Source organism: Equus przewalskii, chromosome 7 (genome assembly GCF_037783145.1).
Source record: "Equus przewalskii isolate Varuska chromosome 7, EquPr2, whole genome shotgun sequence".
Classification (NCBI taxonomy): domain Eukaryota; kingdom Metazoa; phylum Chordata; class Mammalia; order Perissodactyla; family Equidae; genus Equus; species Equus przewalskii.
Window position 1 is genome coordinate 11648217 of NC_091837.1, and position 25538 is coordinate 11673754.

The 25538-nt window shown below is 44.4% G+C and overlaps 1 protein-coding gene across 8 annotated transcripts in view; it reads right to left on the reverse strand.

Moving 5' to 3' along the window:
• The window catches only part of GRK3 (G protein-coupled receptor kinase 3), a 128273-nt gene that overhangs the window by 67419 nt on the left and 35316 nt on the right, over positions 1–25538 (reverse strand). For 6 of the 8 annotated variants that reach the window (XM_070626963.1, XM_070626966.1, XM_070626962.1 and 3 more), the window contains one exon: positions 9099–9172. The exons of the other annotated variants lie outside the window; for them this stretch is intronic. In XM_070626963.1, the coding sequence (XP_070483064.1) occupies positions 9099–9172 (74 nt within the window). The remainder of the gene's footprint in view (positions 1–9098; positions 9173–25538) is intronic. 8 annotated transcript variants of the gene reach the window in all.

Here is a 25538-nt window from a genome sequence, read left to right on the forward strand (position 1 = left end):
GGGCGAGGGGGATGTGAAATGCCGAGGTCCTTTATGAAGGCTAGCTGGTTCAGACACTGAGAAATTACGGGGATCGTCTTAATTGCCCTGAAACACCATCAGTGTCACACTGAGATGCCTGAAACTTACAAGTTGGGGGCTTAGAACAGAATCTCCTTGGAACAGACAATAAAACCTGACAAAGGCGGGAGGACTGGAGTAGGCCGATACCCCATCCAAGAGGAAAGGACTCTTTTCACACAGAAGCAATCCAACACTGTTGGCACAACCAAAGGACCTGGGCCTAACCATCCTGAGTCAACTCAGGGGAACAAGTCTGAAGAGTCCAAACACACATCAGATCAAAGATGGCGGCCGCAAGGCAACAGATGCCAGACACCAAAATCTGAAGGAGAGTCAGGAAATGAACACAGGACTCTGGCTTGGTTGATTTCTTGTGTTGTTTTGCTTTAGGCAGATCCAAAGGTTTGTGTCAGAATGCTAGGACAAAACAGGCCGACTGCTAGTGAACCAAAGGCAAGTGCTTCTGTCTAAACATATGAACAAACTCAAGGAATAAAGCCTTCACAGAATTAGCATCCTTGAAAACAAGTGTAACGACACGTAAGTCTATGTTCCAGGGGGCCTATAAAGCAGGTTGACGTCTAGTTAAACAAACGCCAACTCTATGAAAGTAATTCCAGAAAATTCTCATTCCTCGGCCAAAGGATACTCTGAACCACAATACTGGCTTTATTAAGAGCCCTGGGGCTCATAAACTCCAACTTGAACAACAGAAAAGGCAGGCAAAGTAAGAGCCTAAAGTATCAATGGGTGTCATTCAACATTCACTTGCTATTACGAGTAAGACCATTAATTAAAGAACGTGCAGTCAACTATCGATTTGCTCTCGACAGGACATCCTTACTGTAGCATCCACATAGAAAATGCCACCTCTACTTCTGGCAGTCAGGTTGTCTGGGTAACCTGAGCCGTCAGAGGGCTGAGGTCAAGGTGGAAAGTGTCCCGTTCAGCAGAAGAGAAGCATCGTCACCAATGATGAACATTCACTGATGATACAGTCGCTTTCTGCTTTGATGGTTACAAAACTCACGGCTGAACATGGAGCCTAAATATCTGGAACCCTAAGAGCAAGTGCTTTGGGACCATAACTGTCACGGTGTCCACTTTGTCCCCTCCCGTTTGCTCCATGACCATTCCAGTGAGATGTTCTAGAGAAGTCACTAATGGCCTCTGCCTTGCCCAGTCAAGGGTCTGTCTCTTGTCCTTAGCTTCACTGACTTCCCATGAGCATTCAGCTCAGCCGTCCACTCCCACCTTCTCTGAAGCTTTCTTCTCTGACTTCTGCGGTCTACACTCGTCAGGAGCTGTGCATACCGGCACCCCTTCCTCAGCCTCCCTCGGTAGTTCTTCCTCCCAGGCTGTATTTCTAAACACTGAAGTGCCTCCAAGCACGATGCTGGGGCACCCCTTTTTCTCCTAAGGTAAAGCTGCTCAGTCCCACAGCTTCAATGACCAATTACATCCCGTGACTAAGTCTGGATCTCTAGGACTCACTTCTCCCTGGCACTCCAGAGTCTACATATTGAACTACCGATTTGACACTCGCACATCCTCTCTACCCCAGCCAAGCAGGCTCTTCCCCTAGTCTTCTTTATCACAAGAATGAGTAAAACAATCCTCCCAGTTGCTTAAACCAAAAAAAGGAATAATCATCGATTCTACTCTTTTCTCACACCCCAACCCCCACCAGCCCCTACGTCCAGCTCATCAGCCAATCACGTTGGATTGACATTCAAAATATATCACAACCCAGGCTCTGCTTCAGGGAACAGCCAACCAACTGCTACTAGAACAATCTTCTTGAGAAAACAACTGTAAATTCTGGACACACAGAAAACCCAAGTACACTGGAGCACGGGAGAGTGACCAAAAGTACACAGATAATGGGGAAGGGGCATCAAACAGAAGCTGGGAAGGAAGAGAGAACATTCCTGAAAATAAAGAGCCAGAGAGGGGGAACTCCGAAATTCTGTGTATAGACTCTGTTCGGATCTCTGTTGGACCCCAAAATGACAGGTAAGCACGGCAGACCCAAAGCAGTCCAGCCAAGGCTAAAAGAACTTAACAGGATTCAGCTGCCACCCACGGTAGCAGAAAGAGCTCAAAGTTTGAGTGCGCCACGTTAACTGCTAAGGCAAAAAATCCACACCCTTTGGAGAAGCACACAGAGTTTAGAGTGTCTACAATGTATCCATCACAATGTACAAGATATACAATCTAAAATTATTCCACATATGAAGAAGCAGGAAAAGGTGGCCCACATGCAGGAAAACAGACCATAAGTGAAGACCAGTCCAAGGTGACTCTGATGTTGGAATTATCAGACAAGGATTTAATGCAGCTATGATTGATACCTATACTCAGACATTCCAGAAAATACGCATGTAATGAACTAAAAGATAGGAAACAGCAGTAGAAAAATGTTAGCTATGAGAAGGACGAAACGGAAATTTGAAAACTAAAAAATGCAATATGTGAAATAAAAAACTCAATGGATGGACCTAATAACAGACTAGAGATGTCAAAAGAGTCAATAAACTTGAAGATGGATCCCTAGAAATTACCCAATCTGAAGAACAGAAAGAAAAAATACTGGGGGAAAAAAATTGAACAGGGCATCAGTCTTATTTACGATAATAACCCAAAATCAAACATACATATAATTGGAGTTCCAGAAAGAGGAGAAAGAGAGATTGAGGTAGACAAAAGGTTTTAAGAAATAACGGCCCAAATTTTCTCAGATTTGGTGAAAGATATAAACTTACAGATCTAAGAAACCCCACAAAGGATAAACACAATATCTAAAATTACTCCACTAAAATGCAGAGATTGTCAGAAATGAGAGAGGGGGAACACTTTTATATCTGTCTAAAAGAAAGACACTTTACACATAAAAACACTGGTTGAAAGTGGATGGGAAAAGATACATCATGAAAACAGAAAGCACGAGGAGATGGAAGTGGCTATATTAACGTCCCGTGAAGTCATTTTCAAGACAAAGAATATTATCAGCAAGAAAGAGGGACATTTCATATGAAAAGATATAGCAATCATAAACATATATGAACCTAACAACAGAGCTCCAAAATACATCTAAAAATAACAATAAAAAGAAGAAATAAGACAATCCTACAGTCAGAGCCGGAGATTTCATCACCCTTCTCTCAGCAATCGGCAGGACAATTAGACATAAAATCAGTAAGGACGGAGATGATTTATTACATCAACCAGTGATATTTAGAAAATATCCACCGAACGCTCCCATTTTAAATGTTCCATAGGCTTTAGAATAAAATCTGCGTTTGTTACTCTGGCCCCGCAAACCCTCTCTCTCTTCAGCTTGATCTCGTCTCATCCCGCCCCACCCCCCTCATCCATTACAGCCACACCACACCCGGCTTCTTCCAGTTCCTTAAACACGCTCTTTCCCACCACACTACGGGCTACGTCTGAGCCAGCACTTCAGCCTAAGATGCTCTTCCTCCTCACCCTGCTCCCATCTTCGAAAGACCAGCCTTGTCATTCAAGTCTCCAGCTCAACGCCACTTCTCCAGGGGGTCAGTCTTCGACCCATCGATCTAACGTGGCCCCCAAGTCAGAATACCTGACACTGAGTTTCGAGTCTGTTTGGAGTATAGACGTTATTACTTCCTGATACATTTCCTGTTTATTTCTGTTTCGCTCAACAGAAACTCAAGGAAATAGAACAGAAGCTCAGAGAAAGCAAGGCCTTTGTCTACCTTGCTCATCCCAGCAATGCCTGGCCCAGCGTCGGTGTTCGATAAACACGGGCTGAACGAGTGAAGGAAATCCTCTACGGTAACTTTACCTCTGATCTTATATTTATTTCCTGTTTTCCAAGATTTATTTCTAAATCTGGGTATAATATACATATATTTATAAGCTGCCTCCAAATCTAACTGGAATGAGAGCGTATAAATCAACACACTGAGGAGTAACAGCAGGCCGGGCGCTGCTCTGGCGTGCTCCATGCACACACCACAAGCCTGAGAGACGGGCTCTGCCATCTCTCGGATTCTCAGCCGAGGAAACCCAGGGGGAAAAGCTGGACCGCTTGCCCAGTTTTATGCAGCTAGTAACTAGGGGAGTCCAGATCCAAACCCAGGCAGTCTGAATTTAGAGCGTGAACTCTTGACCATTATGTACGGCCACCCATATACCTAAACAGCATATTATAAATATTCTGGTTTAGAAAGTGATTGTGCATCCAGTATCCTATTTGCGCCTCCTTTCATAGATGAGGTCACAGAAGCTCCAATATGAAGTCCGCATGCTGTGAGCCCCTTAAGAGCAGGGACACTGTACTGCTCGCACCTGTAAGCTCTGGATCTGAAACCAGGCAGGCCTCCAGAGTGTGTTCAGTCACTGGCCCCACATCACACGGCAGGTGAGAGGCACAGCTGCCCCTAACCCTAGCTAGGCCTTCTGTCTGCGAGTCAACTAATGGTCACGATGAAAACACTGATCACACGCACGCACGCAGCAAGCATATACTAAGCACTACACCAGCGTTAGAGACAACGCATGGTGTGAGGATCAAAGGAGGAAGCGATCACGGAAGACTGGGATAGCCGTACACACAGACTCGGTGGGGAACACAGACAGCGAGCTAGACCACAAAAGAAGCGAGGCTTCCACAAGGCAAGAAGGGGAAGCCGGTTCTAGGCTGGGGAAAGGACATAAGCAAAGCAACAAAAACGAGAATGGGCTTGGTGGGTTCAGGGAATGTTGGTTAGTGGAAGTTCTATGTAAGAAGGTGGAGAAAGACAAAGAGGGAAAGGTAGGTGATTACTCATATAGAGACAGGTGCATGTCAGGACAAGCTCTTTGGACTTTAATGCACAGGAAATAGGTTAAGCATTAAAAGTCTGGGGACACAGGAAAGTAGAAATACCATATACAAAACATACATTTCAAGATGTCTGACAAGAGTTTCCTGGGGTTTGGGGTCATAAAACAACCACCAGAAATGATGAAACCGAGGAGTCAGAGAATTATTGATAACTTCAATGCCTAAAGGCTTCACTGATTTCGAGAACGGTACGTGATGCCCCAAGGCTGGACGGTATCTTCAGTAAGAGTATCGAGCAAGCTGCTGAGGAGCCGTGGAGCATTACGCTCCACGGGAATAATCTGGTCAACAAGACCCACCGTGTGCGGAGACGGAAGAGAAAGAGAAGCGCTGGGGAGCAAGCCAACAAAGAGAAGCTCCAACATTTCAAGTTCAGATGAAGACACATCAGCATCGGTCACCAACACCGGCAAGAAGTGCTTAAGAATAACCCCATGTCGACGGCCCGTCTGTTTCAACCTAGCAAGATTTATCTATTAAAGGAGATTTCTCTGAGTCTCACAAGGCGACTCAGCACACACTGAAACCGGAGAGCGAAGCTTCTAAGACACAAGAAAGAAATTTTTTTTGACAGATCAAGCTGTCATACTCATCCAGACAAAACGCCTGATTATGATTCAGACGGAAATAATAGAGTTCTTCGTACTGAGTAAAATCCTGTTGGATTTACCTTACTTTTTTACATGATGCTGAATGTACACCATAATTTGACCATTCTTCTTGGAAATACATTAATATAATCTAAAAAGTACAGAAAAATATCAACTCTTCATGTATATCAATAAACCAGAAAGAAAGGAATCTCTCTCCAATTTTCAAACATACAAAGATTACTAAAATTAGTTCAAATTATGCTTTGCCTTCTTTGGACCACTTAAAATGCTTTAGGGTAAAGATACATCATGCTAATAACAGCATATGTTATTTCTTAAATACATTTTAATTAAAAATATTTTCTAAGTTCTGTTTTAATTTCTTCTTTGACCCATAAATTATTTAGAAGCATATTCATTCCAGGCAGTTAGGGATTTCTTAGTAAACTCTTATTAAATTTGAGCTTAATTCCATTTGTGGTCAGAGCAGACTCTGAACAATTTTGATCGTGAAATCTGTAGAAGCTTTCTTCAGGGCTCAGCATACGATCCATTTGGATAAATCTTCCACGTGTACTTTACAGAAGGCAAATTCCATTTTTGCTGGATGGAGCATTCTGTCTACGTCAGTTAGGTCAAATTTATTCATCCCTTTATTAAGACCTTCTCTATCTTTACCAGTGTTTTGTCTGTTTGTTCTATAAGCTCCTGAAGAGTGTGTTAACGTCGTCCAGTAGGAATGTAGAGTTGTCTTGTTTCAGATCCGTCCACTTTTGCTTTTTATATTTTGAAGTTATGTTATTTGTAACATACAGATTTAAGATTGTGATACTGACCCCTTTATCATCATGAAATAATCTCTTTTTCTCTCCAAGCAGCATTACTGTGCAGTTTGTCTGATATTAGTGTTGATTTACAGCTTGGCTTTGGTTAATGTTGGAATCGTCTATCTTCTTCCATCCTCCTGTTTAAAGTATGTTACTTGTAAGCAATATATAATAGAGTGTGATTATTTATCCAGGTAAACTTATTCTTTTACTTGGAATATTCAGTCCATTTACGTTAAATGCAATTACTTATGTAGATAAATTTATAGCATCTTATTCTTTGTCTTCAATTTGACCCATCTATTTTATGTCCTCTCTTTGTGTCCTATTTTGGATTAATCCAACGTTGTTTAATTCCATTTTTCCTCTTTTAACTTGTTAGATACACACATTTTATTCTTTTGAAGGTTACCTTGAGATTACAGTATGTATCCTTAACTGATTAAAAGCCAACACAAATTATTACTTTTACTATCCTCCCCCAATAATCCTAGAATCTTAAAATACTTGACTTCTTGAACCCTTCTCCTGCCTTTTGTGCTGTCATAGATTTTAGTTTTATATACATTTAAAAAACCTAAAACATTATATTATTGTTTCCATGTTTAATATTCATTTATATTTTACAAACAGAGTGACCCTGTATAACGTCCTTCATTCCTTCTCGCATTTCCATCTGGGATCAATTTCTTTCTGCCTATAGTATCTCTCTTTAGTATTTATCTTAACGCAGGTCCACTATTGACAAATTCTCCCAGGTTTCGTCTGAAAATGTCTTTATTTCATTTTCATTTTGGAAGGAAATTTTTGCTGGGAATAGAATTCTGGATTGGCAGTTTTTCCTCTTTCATTACTTTAAAGATGGCCATTTCCCTGTCTGCCTTTTTCTTTACCATTTCTTTTCAGATGTCACAGTCAGGTCAGCCGTATTATGGCTCCTTTAACAGCACCGTGTCTCCTTCCACCCTCCGGGTGATTTGAAGATTTTCTCTTTGCAGTAGGTTTCCACAGACTTATAACAATGTGCAAAGGTGTGTTACCTTTGTATTCACGCTGTGTAGGGTTTTCCAAGTTCTTTGCATCTTTAAGCTGCTGTCTTTCATCCTTTTGTAAAATTCTTAGCATAATCTCTTCAAATATTACTTCTGCCCCATTCTCTTTCTTCTCTTTTTGGGATTCCAATTCAACACGTTTCTTTTAACCACGTCCCACGTCTTTAATGTCCTTATGTATTTCTTTTGTACATTCCTTTTTCTGTGTGCTTCAGTTTGAGATTATCTACTGACTGCCTCCCTATTTATTAATCCTGTTTTATGCTGTAACCAATCTGCTAGGTTCTAGCCACAAGGTTCTAACTTCAAATATTGTACTTATTGTTCTAGAACATCCATTTGGTTCTTCATAATGAATTCAAATTATGCTGAAATTCACCATTCCTCCATCTATGCTATCCATCTTTTCCTCTATTGTCTTGAACATATTATTTATAGTTATTTCTAAGTACTTGTCAACTAATTCCAATATCTGATTCATCTGTGGGTCTGCTTCTATTCCCTTGTTTGTGAGCCACATTACCTTGCCTCTTAGATGTCTAAGAATTTTCTACTGTATGCTGAATACTGGAGAGTCTCTCTATATTATTTTCCACCTATAGAAAAGGACAGAGAGGGCTCCCCTTGTGCTCTGTTACACAGGTGGGGAGGGGGCTCATAAGCCACTAAGGGGTTAAGCTGGGCTGGGGCTCAGTTGCCATTTTTGCAGAACTGCGTCTGCCTCTGGTTTGCCCGCTTGCTAAGGCAGCCTCTCCATGGAGCGCAGTGAGCGCTCACTGTCTCCTCAGCCCCAGATTCAGTGCTGCCCTCCAGACGTCTTCACAACAGCTCTTTGGCCTCCTGCCTCATTCGGCTTCAAAACTTGGCATACATCTCAAGAGGGAGACTAACCACGTGTTTGGGGTTTCTCCAGTTTCACTTGTTTTTTTTTCTCTAGGCCCAGAAACCTCTTCTGGTTTTTCTGTCTCCCAGAAGCAGCCTTCTGCCAGGGGACAGAGCTGGACTCTTCTCTGCCCACCACGGCTGGAATCAACAGCTGCCCCAGGCGATAAGCAGCTACAGATCGTCAGTGTCGGTGGACCACTCCCAGGGTTTCCTCTCAGGCCTGTTCAGTTTTCAGATTCCTGACACAGCAGGTCTACACTTCAGCACAACACGGTAGGGCAGTGGGGGATGTCAACGTGTCTTCTAGAAGCTGTTGGCTTCTCTCTCCAGCTCCCCTCCAAATGTCTCGTTGGGAAAACCAGCTGTGTGTTTGAGGGCCCCGCCTCCCACCAAGTCTCAGATTTGTCACTTCAGCAATGTGTGATCAGAAAACTTCGCTAGTTTCTCTTTCGCCCAGTAGTAGCCTTCTGCCTAGCGTCATCTCCAGAATCAGCAGGCTTCTGCAGAAAACCAAATGGCTGGTAATCCCCAGGGCACCTCTGAATGATTCTCTCATCTCTAGAAACTTAGCCCAACTAGATATATATACATATATATACACATCCCTCACTGCTTCCAGAGCATTCTAAAGCCTTTAAAAGTATGATTTTTACAGATGTTGTCACATCTCTAATAAACCACATATCATATCTTGTACTTCTAATTACTCTCAACGAATATTTGTAAGATATTTAGTAGTCTTAATATTTTCCAAAGGACAGTTTAAATATGCTTTTGAAAGAAAAGCATCAGTAAAACTTCTTACCTCTTCATAAAACTTCACCTGAGGGACAGCTTCATTAATTTCATTCAAACAAAAATCTTTAAATAGCAAGAAACCTAAAGGAAAAGAATAGAAAATTTCAGGGTGGGCAATAAATCGAATTTTTTTACCTCACAGGATGTTTTCAAAGGAATGTGTTCATACCTCAACCTCTTCCTCCCCTACCTTGAAAAAAGTAAATAAATAAAGATTTCAAGAGGCTAATTATACTCGAGAAGGAAACACTCCAGGTGAAGCAAGAGGACCACATACTGGGCTCCTTGGTCTGGGGTTCCTTCTCGACGGGCAGCCCCCCTCCCACTTTTTAAAAATGCACCATAAGCAGGGCTGGTGGTCACCGCCACTTAGAGCCACTGGTTACTAGAGCAAGCAGAAGGGTGACCACGAAGTCAGAGATACGGGTAGCGTGGGAGTGTTGGTTAGGGTTGCCATGGAGCTGATAAACACTGTGCCCACAGAAACAGGGCTAAACTCCCTAAAAAGACAGACAGACTTTCACAACCTTTCTAGCTGAATACTGGAGATACTATACTTTTCTCTCACCACTTACTACCCCAAAGTCCCTCAGAGTCCCCACCAAATGCCCCATGCCAGAGCACATTCCCAGATCATTCTTTGCTCCTATACAACTCCACGCTTCATCTTTAAACAACCAGTCCCTTATGCCTGGAATACCGCCCCCATGCACAGTGCCTGGTACACAGTAGGAGGCCAATAAATACCTGTTAACTAAATATATGTTTACGTGGGCTTTCCAACATGCCTCTGTGAGAGTACTGAGCATACTCCAATTAATTATCAGATTCATGTCTCCCACCCCATCTGCCAATGTATGTCCAGCTTAATGCCTAACACACAGGCAAGCTGAAAAGCAAGAATGAGGTTGAGTAGGACAAACTGTTACCACACTGAGGGTGGAGATACTGGAAGATTATAAAAAGTTAAAAACAACTGACAAAAACAAAACAAGCAAAGGATTGCTAGAAGAAACAGAAGTCACAGAAAGGAACTGAAGAAAGACTCACAGAAAGTCTACTTTGCAGAGAGAAGGCAGACCCGAATTCCCCAGGTGGGACGGACACAAAGGAAGCAGTTTTGACAAGATTTTCATTCCAGTTAGCGTCAGAATCATGTAACTTGAACTTGTCTGTTCTTGCTCCATAAATTCCCCTACATAGTTCCAGGAACATGACCTTTGAAAATGGCAGACATGGGGCTGGCCCGGTGGCACAGCAGTTAAGTGTGCACGTTCTGCTTCAGTGGCCTGGGGTTCGCTGGTTCGGATCCCAGGTGTGGACACAGCACTACTTGGCAAGCCATGCTGTGGCAGGCATCCCACATAAAAAGTAGAGGAAGATGGGCACAGATGTTAGCTCAGGGCCACTCTTCCTCAGCAAAAAAAAAGAGGAGGATTGGCAGCAGATGTTAGCTCAGGGCTAATCTTCCTCAAAAAAAAAAAAGAAAAGAAAATGGTAGATGCTTGCTCATTGGAACTAAAAGTATTAGGACAACTCAAGCTAAACGGGCAAGGCCAGCCTTAACCAGGGTTGGGGGCAGATCGGCAGCAAAAGCAGGGCCACACTAATCTTATCAAGGAACTGTGGTGAGGGTGAGGCCACATACGAAGGAGACAGGAAATTCAAGAGGCAGACAAGCAGGAAGAGCTGAAGATGCAAATCTCTACCCATTCGCACGTTAATATTTTTATTTTTAAGTAAGAGTATTGGTTGTCTTTTCGTTCTCATTCATTTCACAGTAATTTCAATCCCCCTTGTCATTTCTTCTCTGACTCATGAGTCATTCAACAATGTATAGTTTAACTTCCAGATATTTTGGGGGTTTTCTGGCACGTATGTTTCTGATGCTGACTTCTGTTTAATTCTGTTGTGGTCAGAGAACAGATTCAATATGATTTCAATGCTTTTAAATTTACTGAAACTCGGTTTGGGTCCCACATTTGCTCCATCTAGGTGAATGTTTCGGGTGCACTTGAAAAAACAGCAGCGTATAGGGCGGAGCATTTCATTAAGCAAAATAAAAAGGCAATTAAGCCAAGTTGGTCGACAAGGTTGCCCGGGTCTGTCCTCTCAGCCCTCACTGCATAAATGTCTGTCTGTTTATTTTATGCATGATCGACAGAGGACTGTTAAAATCGCCATTTGTAATTGTGGATTTATTCATCTTTTTTCAGTTCTGTCAATTTCTGCTTCATGTATTTCTTTTTCTATTTTTGGAACCGAAAAACTAAAATGAGAATCTGAATTTAGGTATTCTGATCATATTAGAGACGTCTTTAAAATGTCTAAATGACAAAACGAAATAACACGATGCATGGACCACTAGATTCTGACGGCCCTTGGAAGCAGATGGAAAGTGTTTCATCGCGCCCTCTCACGGCCTCCAGAATCTAGTCCCTACTTTCTTCTCCAGCCTTGTTGCTAGATTCTGTCCCGAGCTCACGTGTCTCAGGCCAAGTGCCTGTATTCTAGTTTCTCTAACACCAAGTTCAATCCGTTCTCAGGGGTTCTAACTTGCTATCCCCACTTCCTGAAACTCTGTTTCCCTGGGTTTTAGGAACCGTCAGAGCTCAGCTCACATGTTCCTCCTCCTCAGAAAGGCCCTCTGTGATCCTCAGTCGCTCTCATCTCTCATCCATTCCTCTCTCTCTCTCACAAACACATGCGCGTGCACGCCCACGTGTTCGCGTACATACACACACAAACACTGACAACTTGTTTACAGCACTTACGACTACCAAAACCTACCATATGCCTATGTTTTTTACTTCTTTATTCTCAACCTTCCCCACTGCGAGGTAAGCTGCATATGGACAGGCTGTGTATGTCTCATTCTCTACTGCATTTGCAGCGACAAAAACACCGACTGTGACACAGAGTGAGCTCAGGAGAAAGGACAAAGAAAGGAAGGAGGAAGGGGAGGAGAAAGGCAGGCAGGAAACAAGGAAAGAAGAAAGGAAGAAAAAAGGGAGGGGGCAAAGAAGAAGGATGAGGGGGAAAGGGAATAGAATAATAAACATCTGACTTCAAATGTTTTTACCCATTTCTTTAATGCAATTTCCATTGTCAATGTGTAGGATGAGCCAAAAGATTATTTGAACATTCTACAGTGGAAAAAATTCAGTATTTTCCTCACGTCTGTACATAAACTGGAGCTTTACTTTCTATCACAGCAGTTGCTAAAAATGGAGCAGCAAGAAGAAAGATATTTTGGCTTTTGGATAAATTTTAGATCATTGTGCTCCAGGCTGAAAGCAATTCACCTTCATCAGGCTTAAATTACATAAAAAAACAAATGAAGCATTACTCAGATTAGAACAAGAGCTAAAGGGCAAAAATAAGGAAACAATTTGCCTAACAAGTTCACTTCATCAGTGCAATTTCTCCAGATTTTAAAGAATAAAAAACAGGGCCCCAACACCTGCTTACTAGATAATTATGGAATGTGTTTGCCCTTGTTTCTTTATTGAACCACTGCAAATTGCCTGAATACTGATTAACTTTTGAGTGTCTATAACATCCAGGAAAGGCAATTGATCCCAATTTGCCACCACAATATTTTGCAAAAGTTAGTGGAAAGAATTGTATTGCAATTTTTTTTTTTTTTTTTTTTTTGCTGAGGAAGACTAGCCCTGAGCTAGTATCTATTGCCAATCTTCCTCTATTTTGTATGTGGGTCACCACCACAGCATGGCCACTGATGAGTGGTGTAGGTCTGTGCCCGGAATCCAAACCCGTGAACCCAGGACACCGAGGTGGAATATGCTGAACTTAACCACTATGTCAATACACAGGTCAGCCCCTGTATTGCTTTTTATAAAATATCAATTAAGAACTTCTGAAAGTATTAAATATAAGTGGTTTCTATGAGAAATTCTGCAATTTAACCTCCTAAAAAATTTAAAAGGGGAAAAGAGAAATACGAAAAAAATCCCTTAAGACATAAGATTCAAACACTAGGAAGGAGGAGAGATTGTGTAACTGCTAAAAGTTCCTACCAACATCGACTGATTTGACACAGCCCTCACTGAGTGCTGTCTAGGAGCCATTGCGCTAAGCACCGAGATGCAATGGTGTAGACAGAGTTTTTCTCAAAAAGGGCTTAAGAGCTGATGTAAGGTACGTACAACAAAGAAGTAAACAAATAAAACAACTGTAATTTATGGTAAATGATATAAAGGAATTAAATATGATGCTGAGATGGATGATAAAAAGAGGACAATGTATTTCACATAGAATGTCCTTAAGACCTTTCTGAACTCTGAGAAGACAAAGCACAAAGTGTTTCAGATTAAGAAAGCCTAGAATGCCTGATTTCACACCTTCGACTCCATATTGTATTAGAAGTCTTAGCCAGTGCAATAAGGTAAGAAAAGGAAATAAAAGTTACTCAAAGTGGAAAGGAAGAATTAAAACCGATTCTGTTCATAGACAATCTGGTTATCTACATGGGAAATCCCAGCTACCAAGTAACTACTGGGACACACAGCGAATGCAGCAAGACCACAAAATACAAGGAGATGAGAATCAATGACATTCCGATATACTTGTATCACACAATTTTAAAATGGAATTTTCAAACAAGACCATTTGTAATAACATCAAAGAACAATCCAAACTTAGGAATAAATAAATAAGAGACATGCTAAGGCCATGAGCTGAAAACTACAAAATACTACTGACGGAGATTAAAGAAGATCTAAATAAAGAGAAACATACACTCAGTGTATGGACTGGAAGACCCAGTACTGGTTCAATGTTCACTCTCCCCAAATGGATCTCTAGATTCAGTGCAATCCCGATCAGAATTCCTGCAGGCTTTCTAAAGAAACCGACAAGCAGTTTCTAAAATGTATACGGAAACGCAAAAAATCTAGAACACCCAAAACATCTGGGGAAAGAAGAAAAGGTTCAAGGACTTAGACAAGTGGATGTCAAGATTCATTACACAGCCACAGGAATCAATACACTGGGGTCCTGGCAGAAGATTAAACAACGGAACAGAATAGAGGGCCCAGAAACACACCCTCATTTATATGCAGTCAACTTTTGTCAACAAAGATACCAAAGCAATTCATTGGGAAAAAGAAGTCTTTTCAACAAATGGTGCTGGAAAACCTTATATTCAAATGGGGGGAAAAAAGGAAAACAACTCTTAGTTCACACCTCACAAAGAATGAAATTAAGATTGATCATAGAGCTAAATGTAAAAGCTAAAATTATAAAGTTTCTAGAAAATATATAGAGTATCTTCACAGGAAATATTTATGCAGCAGATTTCTCAGGCAGGATACAGAAAGAAATGATAAATTTGATTTTAGCAAAATTTAGAACTTGTGCTCATTAAAAGACATTTAAGAAAACAGATCACCCACAGACTGGGATAATATATTACAAAACTTAAATCTGAAAAAGGCCTGTACCCAGGTTATGTATACATTAAAAAAACACAAAACAACGGGGCCAGCCTGGTGACGTAGTGATCAAGTTTGTGCACTCCGCTCTGGTGGCCAAGGTTCGTTCACAGGTTCGGATCCTGGGCACAGACCTAGCAACGCTCGTCAAGCCAAGCTGTGGCGGCATCCCACATAAAATAGAGGGAGACTAGTACAGATGCTAGCTCAGCAACGGTCTTCCTCAAGCAAAAAGAGGAGGATTGGCACAGATGTTAGCTCAGAGCCAATAGTCTTCCCCCTCCCCCCAAATAAAAACCTCTTACAAATCAATTTTTAAAAGGAAAAACAGCCTAATATGAGAACAGGCAAAAAATTCAAACACTTCACAAAGGAAGAGACACGAACAGTCAACAAACACAAGAAAAGCACTGTGCAACCACTATAACGGCAAAGTCAAAAAGACTGACAACGTCAAATGTTGGCTCCAGAACTCTCGCTCGCTGAGCAGCTGTCGGATGGTTTGGACTCCTCGTGCCTCTGAGTCAACAGGCAAGGAACAGAGTTACTGTGCTGGCGGGGGTGACTGATCCTGACTACCAGGGGGAGGCTGGTCTGCAACTCCATGACTCCACCGTGGAGGGAAGGGAAGAAAGGAGCAGAGGAGGGAGGAGAAAGAAGAAAGGGAGGAAGAAAGAAAGAGAAAGGAGGGAAGGCACTTTCTTAGAGTCAAATGCCGACCAAAAACTCTGGAAGGAATGATGGAGTCAGAAAATCAAAAGGTGCCAAAGCTAGTGGGTCAGAGTTTGATGAGGACCAGACTATCCACACAGGCTCAGAAGGAACGTCCTATAAATCACTGGTGACTTACAAAGGGGAGCTCGCACCTGCAGAGGGGAGGACCCTGGCAGACACCCACCTCAGGAGGTGATCAGAATTAGCATCGCCAGTACTGGGACAAAACAAAGTCACAGTGCATGAGAACAACACAGCCATCTGCCGTCTTCCTGACAAGAAGCATGATCTGAATCTAAACTGTTATGAAACTTTAAACAAACCAAAATAAAGAGACATCACAAAACAGCTGGCCTGTACTCTGAAAATGTTACAGTCAAGAAACCCAAAGACGGCTGAGGAATTCCCCAGACTGAAGGAGACAGAGAGAACCAGGGCTGGGTACCGTCCGCGGGGTCAGGCACCCACCGGGGGTCTTGGAACGCGTCCCCCGTGGATAAGGGGGGACTGCTGGAGTGGCTGTCCGTGGGCCACAAACTGGGATCTAAAGTTTCTAGAAGCCAATGCCTGATCATTACACGGCCCTCACTATCTACAGGACGTTCTTCACAAAGCACAAGTTTGCACGGGAGATAAAATCACGCACACACAGAGGCATGGGACGAAATGAGTAATGACAAAGCTTCTCGGTAATGCAGGGGTCGGAAGCAACAACTCCGACACATCCAGGATACACAATACTCTTTGAAGCGAAAATAAAGGAAATCTTAAATGATAAATAGAAAGGCAAACTCGTAAATGAAGAAAATAAAAGCATACACGTATAAAAACTGAAAACTCCCATCGGGTGTGCCGTCCTTCCCAGCTGAGTCTTTCTAACCTAAACTCCCAATGAATAATTCTCCCTTTCATTTCTTCCGAGTTCCAACAGGACTAAATAAATACAAATTGAAATGAATATTTAATTATATTTACTTATTGCAATGTAAACCTTAAACCTATTTATTTTTATTTGACTCTACTTATCAAACTAGAACTTTCACTTCTTGACTTCAAACTTCACAGAAAGAGAAAATTATCAATGAAATGTAACTTAGGAATAATGTAAATAGTGAGGTCTTCTAAAATGCAAGTTACCCATCCCAGCCTCAATTTAAATTCCTCACAGATGTGTTCAATAAAATATTCTCAGATTAATTAACGAGATCATTCATTTAGACAATGGGGAGATTTGGGGCCCTGAATATTAATAGTCCAGTTGACAAAAGCACAGATGGTACGGAAGGTGGCTGAAGAAGAATCCACAATTTCCCAAGCAATTGGCTCTTAACTCAAAAGGAAAAGCAAAAGAAACTGGGCCTGGGAGGAAAATGTGAAAATACAGCGGCAAGAAAACTATTTCCAAACCCTTCGAATAGTTGGGTTACTTTTAGCCTTTTAAAAAATTTTATTACGAAATGATAGAAAAGACAAAGTTTCCGGCTCTGCCACACGCTCTTTCCAGACTGTGGGCCATGTTTTCATTTATCACAGTTCTGCGCACATCTGATCATAAACAAACTAACTGACAATTAAAGTGAGATTTAACATAATTGAAAGTGAAGTAGAAATATTATGCCAATATGCCATCTGATTTATGTTTCCCAAAGACTCCTCCAAGAACAATGATTAAAATTGGCATTAGGGAAATCAGAGTCTGCGGGTCCAACCCAGATTAAACACGGCCGGGACAAAATGGGGATGGGGTTGGACATGCCAAGTCTAACCACAATTTTCACAAGGAAGAAACAGAATGAGAGTCAACCAATTTACACATGTGTGTTCAGTTGGTAATAATTCAGGAGGCTATGCACTTGTATTTGAGCACTTGTCTATAGCAGTATTTCAACAAAGGTTTATTTAAAACAAAAGAGAATCAGGGGCCAGCCACATGGTGTAGTGGTTAAGTTTGCACGTTCCGCTTCAGCGGCCTGGGGTTTGCAGGTTCGGATCCTGGGCGTGGACCTACACACCGCTTATCAAGCCATGCTGAGGTGACATCCCACACACAAAATAGAGGAAGACTGGCACGGATGTTAGCTCAGGGCCAATCTTCCTCACCAAAACAAAAACAAAAAAACACAAAAGAGAATCAACCAATAAGTATTTATAGCATGGTACTGTAAGTGTGAAATGTAGAGGTTCTCAAAACAATTATACTCTGATTGGAGGCATGGACAGATAGACATAAAGATAACACTTCATCGCATAGCATTAGTTAAGTGTCACATTTACTTTGTAGGGACAGATGCATTCCTTCCTTAGATCACCAGACAGCAACCTCACCAGGCTCCCGGCCACTCATCCAGTCTCTGTTCCGATTCATGCCGCACGCTGCTGCCCCAGACCCGATCATGCCGTCCCCCTGCTTTGGAAATTCTCCTTGTAGGTGGCCCAGAATGCTGGCTAAGACCCAGCCTCCTTTGTCTGCCCCGTGGTGCAGACCACACTCTGCCCCACAGCCTCCCCTGCACAGAGGCGCAGCATGCACCATGCCCGCCCGCACGGCCGATGGGAGCACCTGTCACTTGACATGCCACGAGCCCTCCGCACCTTCACACGGACTCCTCTAAGTGAAACACACTCCTCTTCTCTCCGCACCCACTCCCTTCCCACCAGCCACCTGACAATTCTCCTCCACCCACTTTCCACTGTCTTTCTCACAACCATCCCTCTTTCTCACATTCCCTCCAGACTTTATCTGGTTAACGCCCACCTCACCTTGAGGACTTCAAATGGGCATCACGTAAGGTAGTCAAGTCTGAGGGACCCCACCCCAGGCTAGGGGGAGGCGCTGCCCCTCTTCTCTGCTCCCATAGCCTGGCGTTCTTAGACCTTTCAAAGCCTTATCTCAGTATATTTCAATCTTCTGTTTTTATTTCACAAATGGCTAAAATGGGTCAAAGTGTTAAAAATACATTACAAGGTATCAAGTGACAAGCTTCTTTCCCATCCCCGTCCCCCGTCTTCCCAGTGGTGCGCCACCACCACCACCTCCAAGGGGACCACGGTTACTGGCTCCTGGTACGTGTCTTTTCGGGGAAGTGGTGGGGTCACTTCCGGGCCAGGGCTGTTAGGAAATCAGTGCGACTTCTTTTCCCTCTTTCACACAAGTCCTGAGGGACACCAGCACCACCACATGGAAAGAGCTTGGCACCCAGAGGGAAACCTCCCACTAACCCAAAACACCGGCCCGCGCTGTCACCAGATGAGAAAGAAACCTCTGTGTGTAGAGGCCCTGACATCCCACGTCTCTGTTACAGGCGCACATGTCAACTTCTAACACGACACGGAGGCAGGTCTGAATACGAACTCTTATCTTCCACCATGCTATGCCATCAGCATTTTCCCACAATAGTAGAACCCTGGAGACCTTTCTAGACTCGTCAAGAAGAGCTCCTTGCTTCCTCCTCACGGCTGCATGGCATTCCATCGTGCGGAGTATCACTATTTATATGACTCGTCCCTAATGATGAACATTTGCGTTGTTGCAAATATTTCGCTTTTACAGAACTGCTGCAGGAAATAATCTCCGCCATACATCATGTCTCACGTGTTCAAGTACATCTGTAGGATACACTCCTCAGAGGGAAACTTCAGAGCTCAAGGTTACACAGACATTCTGTTCTTTTCCAGACCTGGCCCAACTAGCCCCACTGGAGTAGGACCTGTACATAGTCCCACCAGCAATGGCACAGAGGACCTGTTCTGAAACCCGCAGCCCCATCAAAAGTATTACTGGGGGCCAGCCCAGTGGCGCAGCGATTAAGTGCGCACATTCTGCTTCGGCGGCCTGGGGTTCACTGGTTCAGATGCCAGGTGCAGATATGGCACTGCTTGGCACGCCATGCTGTGGTAGACGTCCCACATAGAAAGTAGAGGAAGATGGGCACGGATGTTAGCTCAGGGACAGTCTTCCTCAGCAAAAAAGAAGAAGACTGGTGGTGGATGTTAGCTCAGTGCCAGTCTTCCTCAAAAAAAAAAAAAAGCATTACTGAACTTTGGGATCTTTTGCCAATTTGAAAGATAAAAAAATAAAATCCTATTTCAGAGTAACTTTAATTTGCCTTTCCCTTATTTTTTTAGTGAGGTTGAAATCTTTTCAAATGTTTAGGGTCCGTTTGTTTTTGCTTTTTATTTATTTATTTTGGGGTTTTTTTTTGTTGTTGAGGAAGATTCACCCTGAGCTAACATCTGCTGCCAATCTTCCTCTTTTCGTATGTGAGCCACCACCACAGCATGGCCACTGACAGACAGGTGGTGTGGTTCCGCACCTGGGAACTGAACCTGGGCTGCTAAAGCAGAGCGTGCTGAACTTTAACCACCAGGCCATCAGGGCTGGCCCTGTTTTTCCTTTGTAATGGCCTGTCTGCATAGTCTTTGCCTGTGTCTACCCTGGGTTCTGGGTCTTCTGCTCACAGGTGTCTAGGGCCCTTCTGCTTTGGGGTTTGCCATCAGGTCGGCTGCTCCAAATCTTCCAGCTCTCCACCTCTCGGGTCCTTGGCCCCGTCGGGTGATCCACACATCCATTTCTGGTTCCTTGTTATATTCCTGGCGTTTATGGAAACACCTCTAGCATTTCCCTGTCACACACGACACCAGCCTCTGGAATAGACAGCTGGCATCATGTTAAGATGTCAGTATAAGTCTTGTTATTTACTTGACGGCTCCACGAGGGAACCGCCTGCTCCTCTGTATTTTTCTCTCTGATCCTCAGCACAATGGCTGGGACTTCCTCGGCTCAATAAACATTCGATAAATTTCCCAAGGGGCAGGTCGGCGCAGCGTGCAGCACGGTCACACAGAGTTTCAGGAAGAGGCAGAGCACCAGCTGGGCATGGAGAGATCAATGGACCAGAGAGGGTCGGGGAAAGCAGACAAGTCTCAGAGGCAGGAAACTTCAGGTGAGGTAAGGACAGAGGGAGACTTCAATCCCGGGCAGGGCCAGTCCCTCGGGGGAGGCGGTGGGAAGGGTGCTTCACTACATCATGAACGCCTCAGTGCACGAGGAGAGCCACGCTCCACCAGCAGGCGGAGGGTCCATTTAGAAGAACCCCGACACCAGGGGCTTATTTACCCCTTACATAACACTCGGTGTTCGCCGAGAGCTCTGAGAGGCCAAAAAGCCTGCTGGCGAATCCTTTTTATTACAAGTGGGCAATTGTTTTATAAAAAATTAAAAGCTCAGCTCTCAAATCCAGCTCTCAAATCCAGGTCTGAGGATTCCAGAGGTGGGCTCTGTGTCCTCAACATGGCAGGCCCTGGGCTAAGCTGAATTCTCACCCCTTCCCTTTCGCCTCGGCCTCTGCCATAGACACTCATCTGCCACCACCTGTCCCTAGACGGGCTTTCGTGTCCCCATCCCATTCCCTAAGCCGACCTAAACTAGGGACCTGGTGCTGACCCCACGTGTTAATAGTGCCTGCCTACCACCACCCCCTGAGTATTTCTATGAGAATGTTCACGTTATCAAAAGCCTTCGCCTTCGAGACACAATAGAACCATGACGGTGGAAGGCCAGGTGGCGAGGTTGCCCGTGCCGACTGCTGGGGCAGGAAAGTCCACAGCCCACCCCTGGGGAACCTCAAGAGACTCGCAGTCCAAGTTGCGTTTCATATTTGACGTGAAATTTAATGAATATGAGCGACTACTTACTACAATGATGAGATGGGTTTTCATTATGTTGCTCAAATTCATTTTAACTTATAACCAGCTGTCATTTAATTGACAAATTACTTGACATCGTGGGGTTTTTTTTCCTGAGGAAGATTCGCCTTGAGTTAACATCCATTGCCAATCTTCCTCTTTTTCTCTTTTTTTATGTGAGCCACCGCCACAGCATGGACGTTAACAGAAGAGTGGTGTATGTCCACACCCGAGAACTGAACCCAGGCTGCCGACGTAGAGCATACCACACTTAACCACTAGGCCACCAGGGCTGGCCCAGGCTTAATGTTTTAAAGAAAGTTACACTCAGTGCCTTATACCATCTCCCAGAAGTGCGGATGTTGCCATGGGAAGCAACCTGGCTTTATCAATGAATGTTCCTTCCACACAGTGCAGGGGTGGGCTGGGCACAACTACACAGCTGCCAGTCTGTGACCTGTCTGTTCCAAACAGCCGCCAGCTGATCCCCCTGTTTGCAGGATGTTCACGCTACCACCCATCCCAACAGCGCAGATGCCCTCGAGGCCCACGGCGAAGGTGACGGAGGGGACACCGGTGTATGATCAGTGGGCCCTTACCTCCCCCCCGGAATGCTGTCATGACACAGTGTACAAATACACTCTTTACACAGAACATTACAAATAAGAGTTTACAGTATTGGCCGTTGAAAGGACCTCCTGCGGAAACAGAAAGTCAACCAAAAAGAAAAATAAGGGTCGATTCCTCTGCCATATAAATTCAGCGTTACAGAGGGAACAGCATCGGACGTTCTCTGGTCTCAAGGAGTTGATACCCCAGCGAGGGAAACAGCATGAGAGGCATGTGTAATACAGATGTTCCACAGTGAGTGCCAAATGCATGCCACAGACCAGTGACGCAGCAACGTAAGAAAACAGGCTGTTTTATCATCAGAAATAAGGGGTTAAGCTAGCCCTCCACTGGGTGGATCTCTGAGCAAAGCACCAGCCGGGAGGGGGCCTTGCACGGAGGGAGACAGACGTGAACGCAGGGGGAGGGGACAGCACAGGGCGCTCGTCAGTGAAGGCAGGTGCCAGGAGGAAGACGGACTGAGGCCAGGCGCGGTGACGTGAGTGACAGTCACAGACGAGCTTTCTCCTGCAGCGGGGGCTCAGGACAGGCTGAGAACACAAACGCGACATGAGGAAACGGTGTCTTCAGACTACCGCCCAACAGGTAGAAAAGGGGATCAAGAAAGAAAATAAAACTAGGATGGACAGCCAGTCCTGAAAAATGTGGGTCACGGTACGGGTGGAGTCACATCATCCAGTGTCTGGATTAGGGGAAACTCTTAGGGAGAGACTAAAGTGGTGGCAGAGATGGAAAATGACAGGGCATGAGTGACAAGGGCAGAGAGGTCAATGGGTGTCACAATTTGCGATCCAGGTGTCATAGGAAACGGCGGTATTATCAATATCAACAGCAGGGGAGGGAAGGGGCCAGTCTGGTGTGCACGTGTGCACATGTGTGTTTTGGTTTCTGAGTTTGGGGTTTTCCGGTGAGGGGAGGAGACGATGAGGCAGGTTTGGATTTGTTCTCAGGGAACAGGGGCACCACACGACCCAGGAAGTGATCTCTAGGCAGGAGACGGCCAAGAGCCGGCTCGCTAAGGCTCAAGGAGAAGCTGTGGGATCGGGTGCAGGCGCCCTGTGGCAGTGGACGCACACAGACAAGGATGCAAGAGACAGATGGGAACAAGACGGCCTCACCAAGCCTCCGGCACCGGGAACTAGCATACGCCCAACTCCATCACGCCGCTGTGTCACTTTGTCTCATTTCATCTTTCTGTACAGTAACTATCCAAAGTTTTGAATAATTAAAGGAAATATACTTAAGAGAATGTATTTATTCCCCTAGATCATGGAAATTAAGTAAACTATCGCCCCCCAAAATGGCACTTAAGTTCTCCCTGAGTCTTCTGTTCCCTCGCTCCCCACACTCATTAGCCAACCTGTCAGTTTCCACGTCCAGAATGCATCCCCAACCCACCGCCTCCCGCATCTCCAGCGCCCCGATCTGACGGAAGCCACCACCAGCATCTTCTGGATTCATCTCCCTGCTTCCTCTCTCCCACTTTTGACCCCAACAATTCACTCTCCATAAAGAGGCAGGAACGATCTTAAAACAGAGAACACGTGTGTCAAAACCCACCAGAGATTCCCACCAAACGTACAACAAAACCCCGGCGCCTGCCCCCCCTCACTCAGCGCTGGCCTTCTGGCTGTTTCTGAATCGCACTGTGCTCCTTCTGCCCCCCCGGCTAATGACCACGCGTTCCCTCTGCCAGGAATGCTGTTCCCTCTCTGCTGAGAATGCTTTTCTATCTGATCTGCACAGGGATGGCTCCTTCCTTCTCAAAACCAATTATTTCCTCAAAGAAGCATTCCCTAAACGACAAATTGAAGCAATCGCCTGGCCGGTCTCCTTCTTGTCACCTGCTGTCATTAGCCACACAGCACAGACAGGACGCTTACGCCCGTCTGACATTCACCACACCTCGCAGGCAGCCGACACCCACATCCTACCACGGTGAGTACACCTACACTCCAGCGCCTGCCGTGTGGGTTCAGTCGACTCACTTTGTGCCAATGTTCCCTCATTTCCTCATCAATAAAACAAAGGGACCGGGACGCATAAAATCTAATGTTGCATTTAGACCCAATATTCTACATTTCCATAAATTAAACTGGGATTAGTCTTTATTTCATTGTTTTTTGCCATTTTCTTATTGTTCTTTTGACAGGTAGAGGAGGGGAAAGAGAAAGGAACGGAAAAGTAAAGGAAGAAAGGAGGGAGGGAGGAGGGAGTAGAGGAGGAGAGAAGATGGAGAGAGGGTGAGGGTTTGGGTGGAGCCATTTCTTGTGGGAAATTAATCACCCCGCTTTGTCCCGGCAACACGGAGCTATTTCAGGAAGAAACGAACCACTTCCTGCGTGAAGTTCCGGCCTTAGTGAAGCTGAACTCCACTGCGGCCCCATAAGACGTTTCATCTACACAATCAGGAAAACCCTCCTAATTAGTCCTGCTCTGTCGGCTCAATTCCAGCTCAGCCCCGTCGCTGTGGGCAAGACACCGGGCAAGTCGCTTCCCCTCTGGGTGCCGGCCTTCTCGCCCGTGAGATGGGGCTACCAACGCTCTCCGCGGGGGTTATTCTGAAGACTGACCGAGCTCTGTACTTAGAATGCTGAGCGCCCAAGGGCTTGGTAACTGTTGCGATCATCAAACGGTCCTGAAACAGACTTGCTCAAAGCTTCTACTTTCAGATTTGCCCATCCTGCTGGAAAGTGATCATCATCTTTGAGTCACTATGTGAAGTTATAACAATGGGGTGGTAAGTCTAGAGTTTTACAGGTTGTCCCAGTTTCGTATATTTAACCCATTTCCCACCAAGAGCCAAATATTTTACTTTGAAAACTACACTTCAGGGCATAATACAGCAACCAGGGCCAGACTTAACCTCCCACCACAACAACCAGAAAACTGGGCAAAATATAGGAAATAATTGTCTTCACACGTGGAAAGGGGTGTGGTCCCCAAGAGAAGGGAAATAAACTAGCAGGGCGCCAGGATGGGCCACTCTTGGCCTGCAGGTACGTTCTGAAATGTGACACTGGGAGGGAGACCCAGGCAGCCCATGGGGTCTCGCTGAGCCCAGGGCAGCAGGAGTTCAGGGAAGCCAAGGTGCCTGGAAACACACAAAAAGTAGATAAAACGAAGATATATATAGCTAATAAGCCAGGAGTAACAACCACATAAGGTACTAGAATATACTCAATCGAAAAGCCAGGAAAAGAAGCAAAAAGCAACAAAGTAACGAATGGAAGGATGTGAGACTTAAACCCAACTACACTGGTAATTATTTAACTATAAATGGTCTAAATCTTCTAATTAAAAGGCAGAGATTAGAGAACAGATAAACCATGCAAACACTAAAACCAAGAAAGCTGGAATGATTATACTAATCTTAGACAAAGAGGATGTCAGAACAATATATCATGACCAGGATAAAGGATATCTCAAAATGAAAAAGGGGTCAACTCATCAAAACGATTTAACAATCGCAACGTGCGCGTACCTCTCACAGGAGATCCAGGAACTCCTCCCCCAGGGACTTAGCAAAGAGAAACAATGGCCGGTGTTCACAACAAGCCTCATGCAACAAGGTCCAGAGCAGCTTTATTCATAATGGCCCCAAACTGTAAACAACCCCAACATCCACAAGCAAGTGAACTATGTTAAGTCCGTACAAAGAAATACTACTCAGTAATAAAAGAAACAAAATCCCAATGCAAGCAACAGTAGAGATGAACCTCAAGGAAGGACGTTGTGCTGAGGCCAATAACCCAGACACAGAGACTGCTTACCATCTGATTCCACTGATAGGAAGTTCTAGAAAAGGCAAGTGCAATCTATTGAGACTGAAAGCAGATCGGTGGTTGCCTGGGGCTGCGGTGAACCGAATACAAAGGAGCAAGAGTGTACTTTGTAAAGTGATAGAAATGGTCTATAAATAGATTGTGGCAGTTAAGTACACAGGTGGGCAGTTTTTTTCT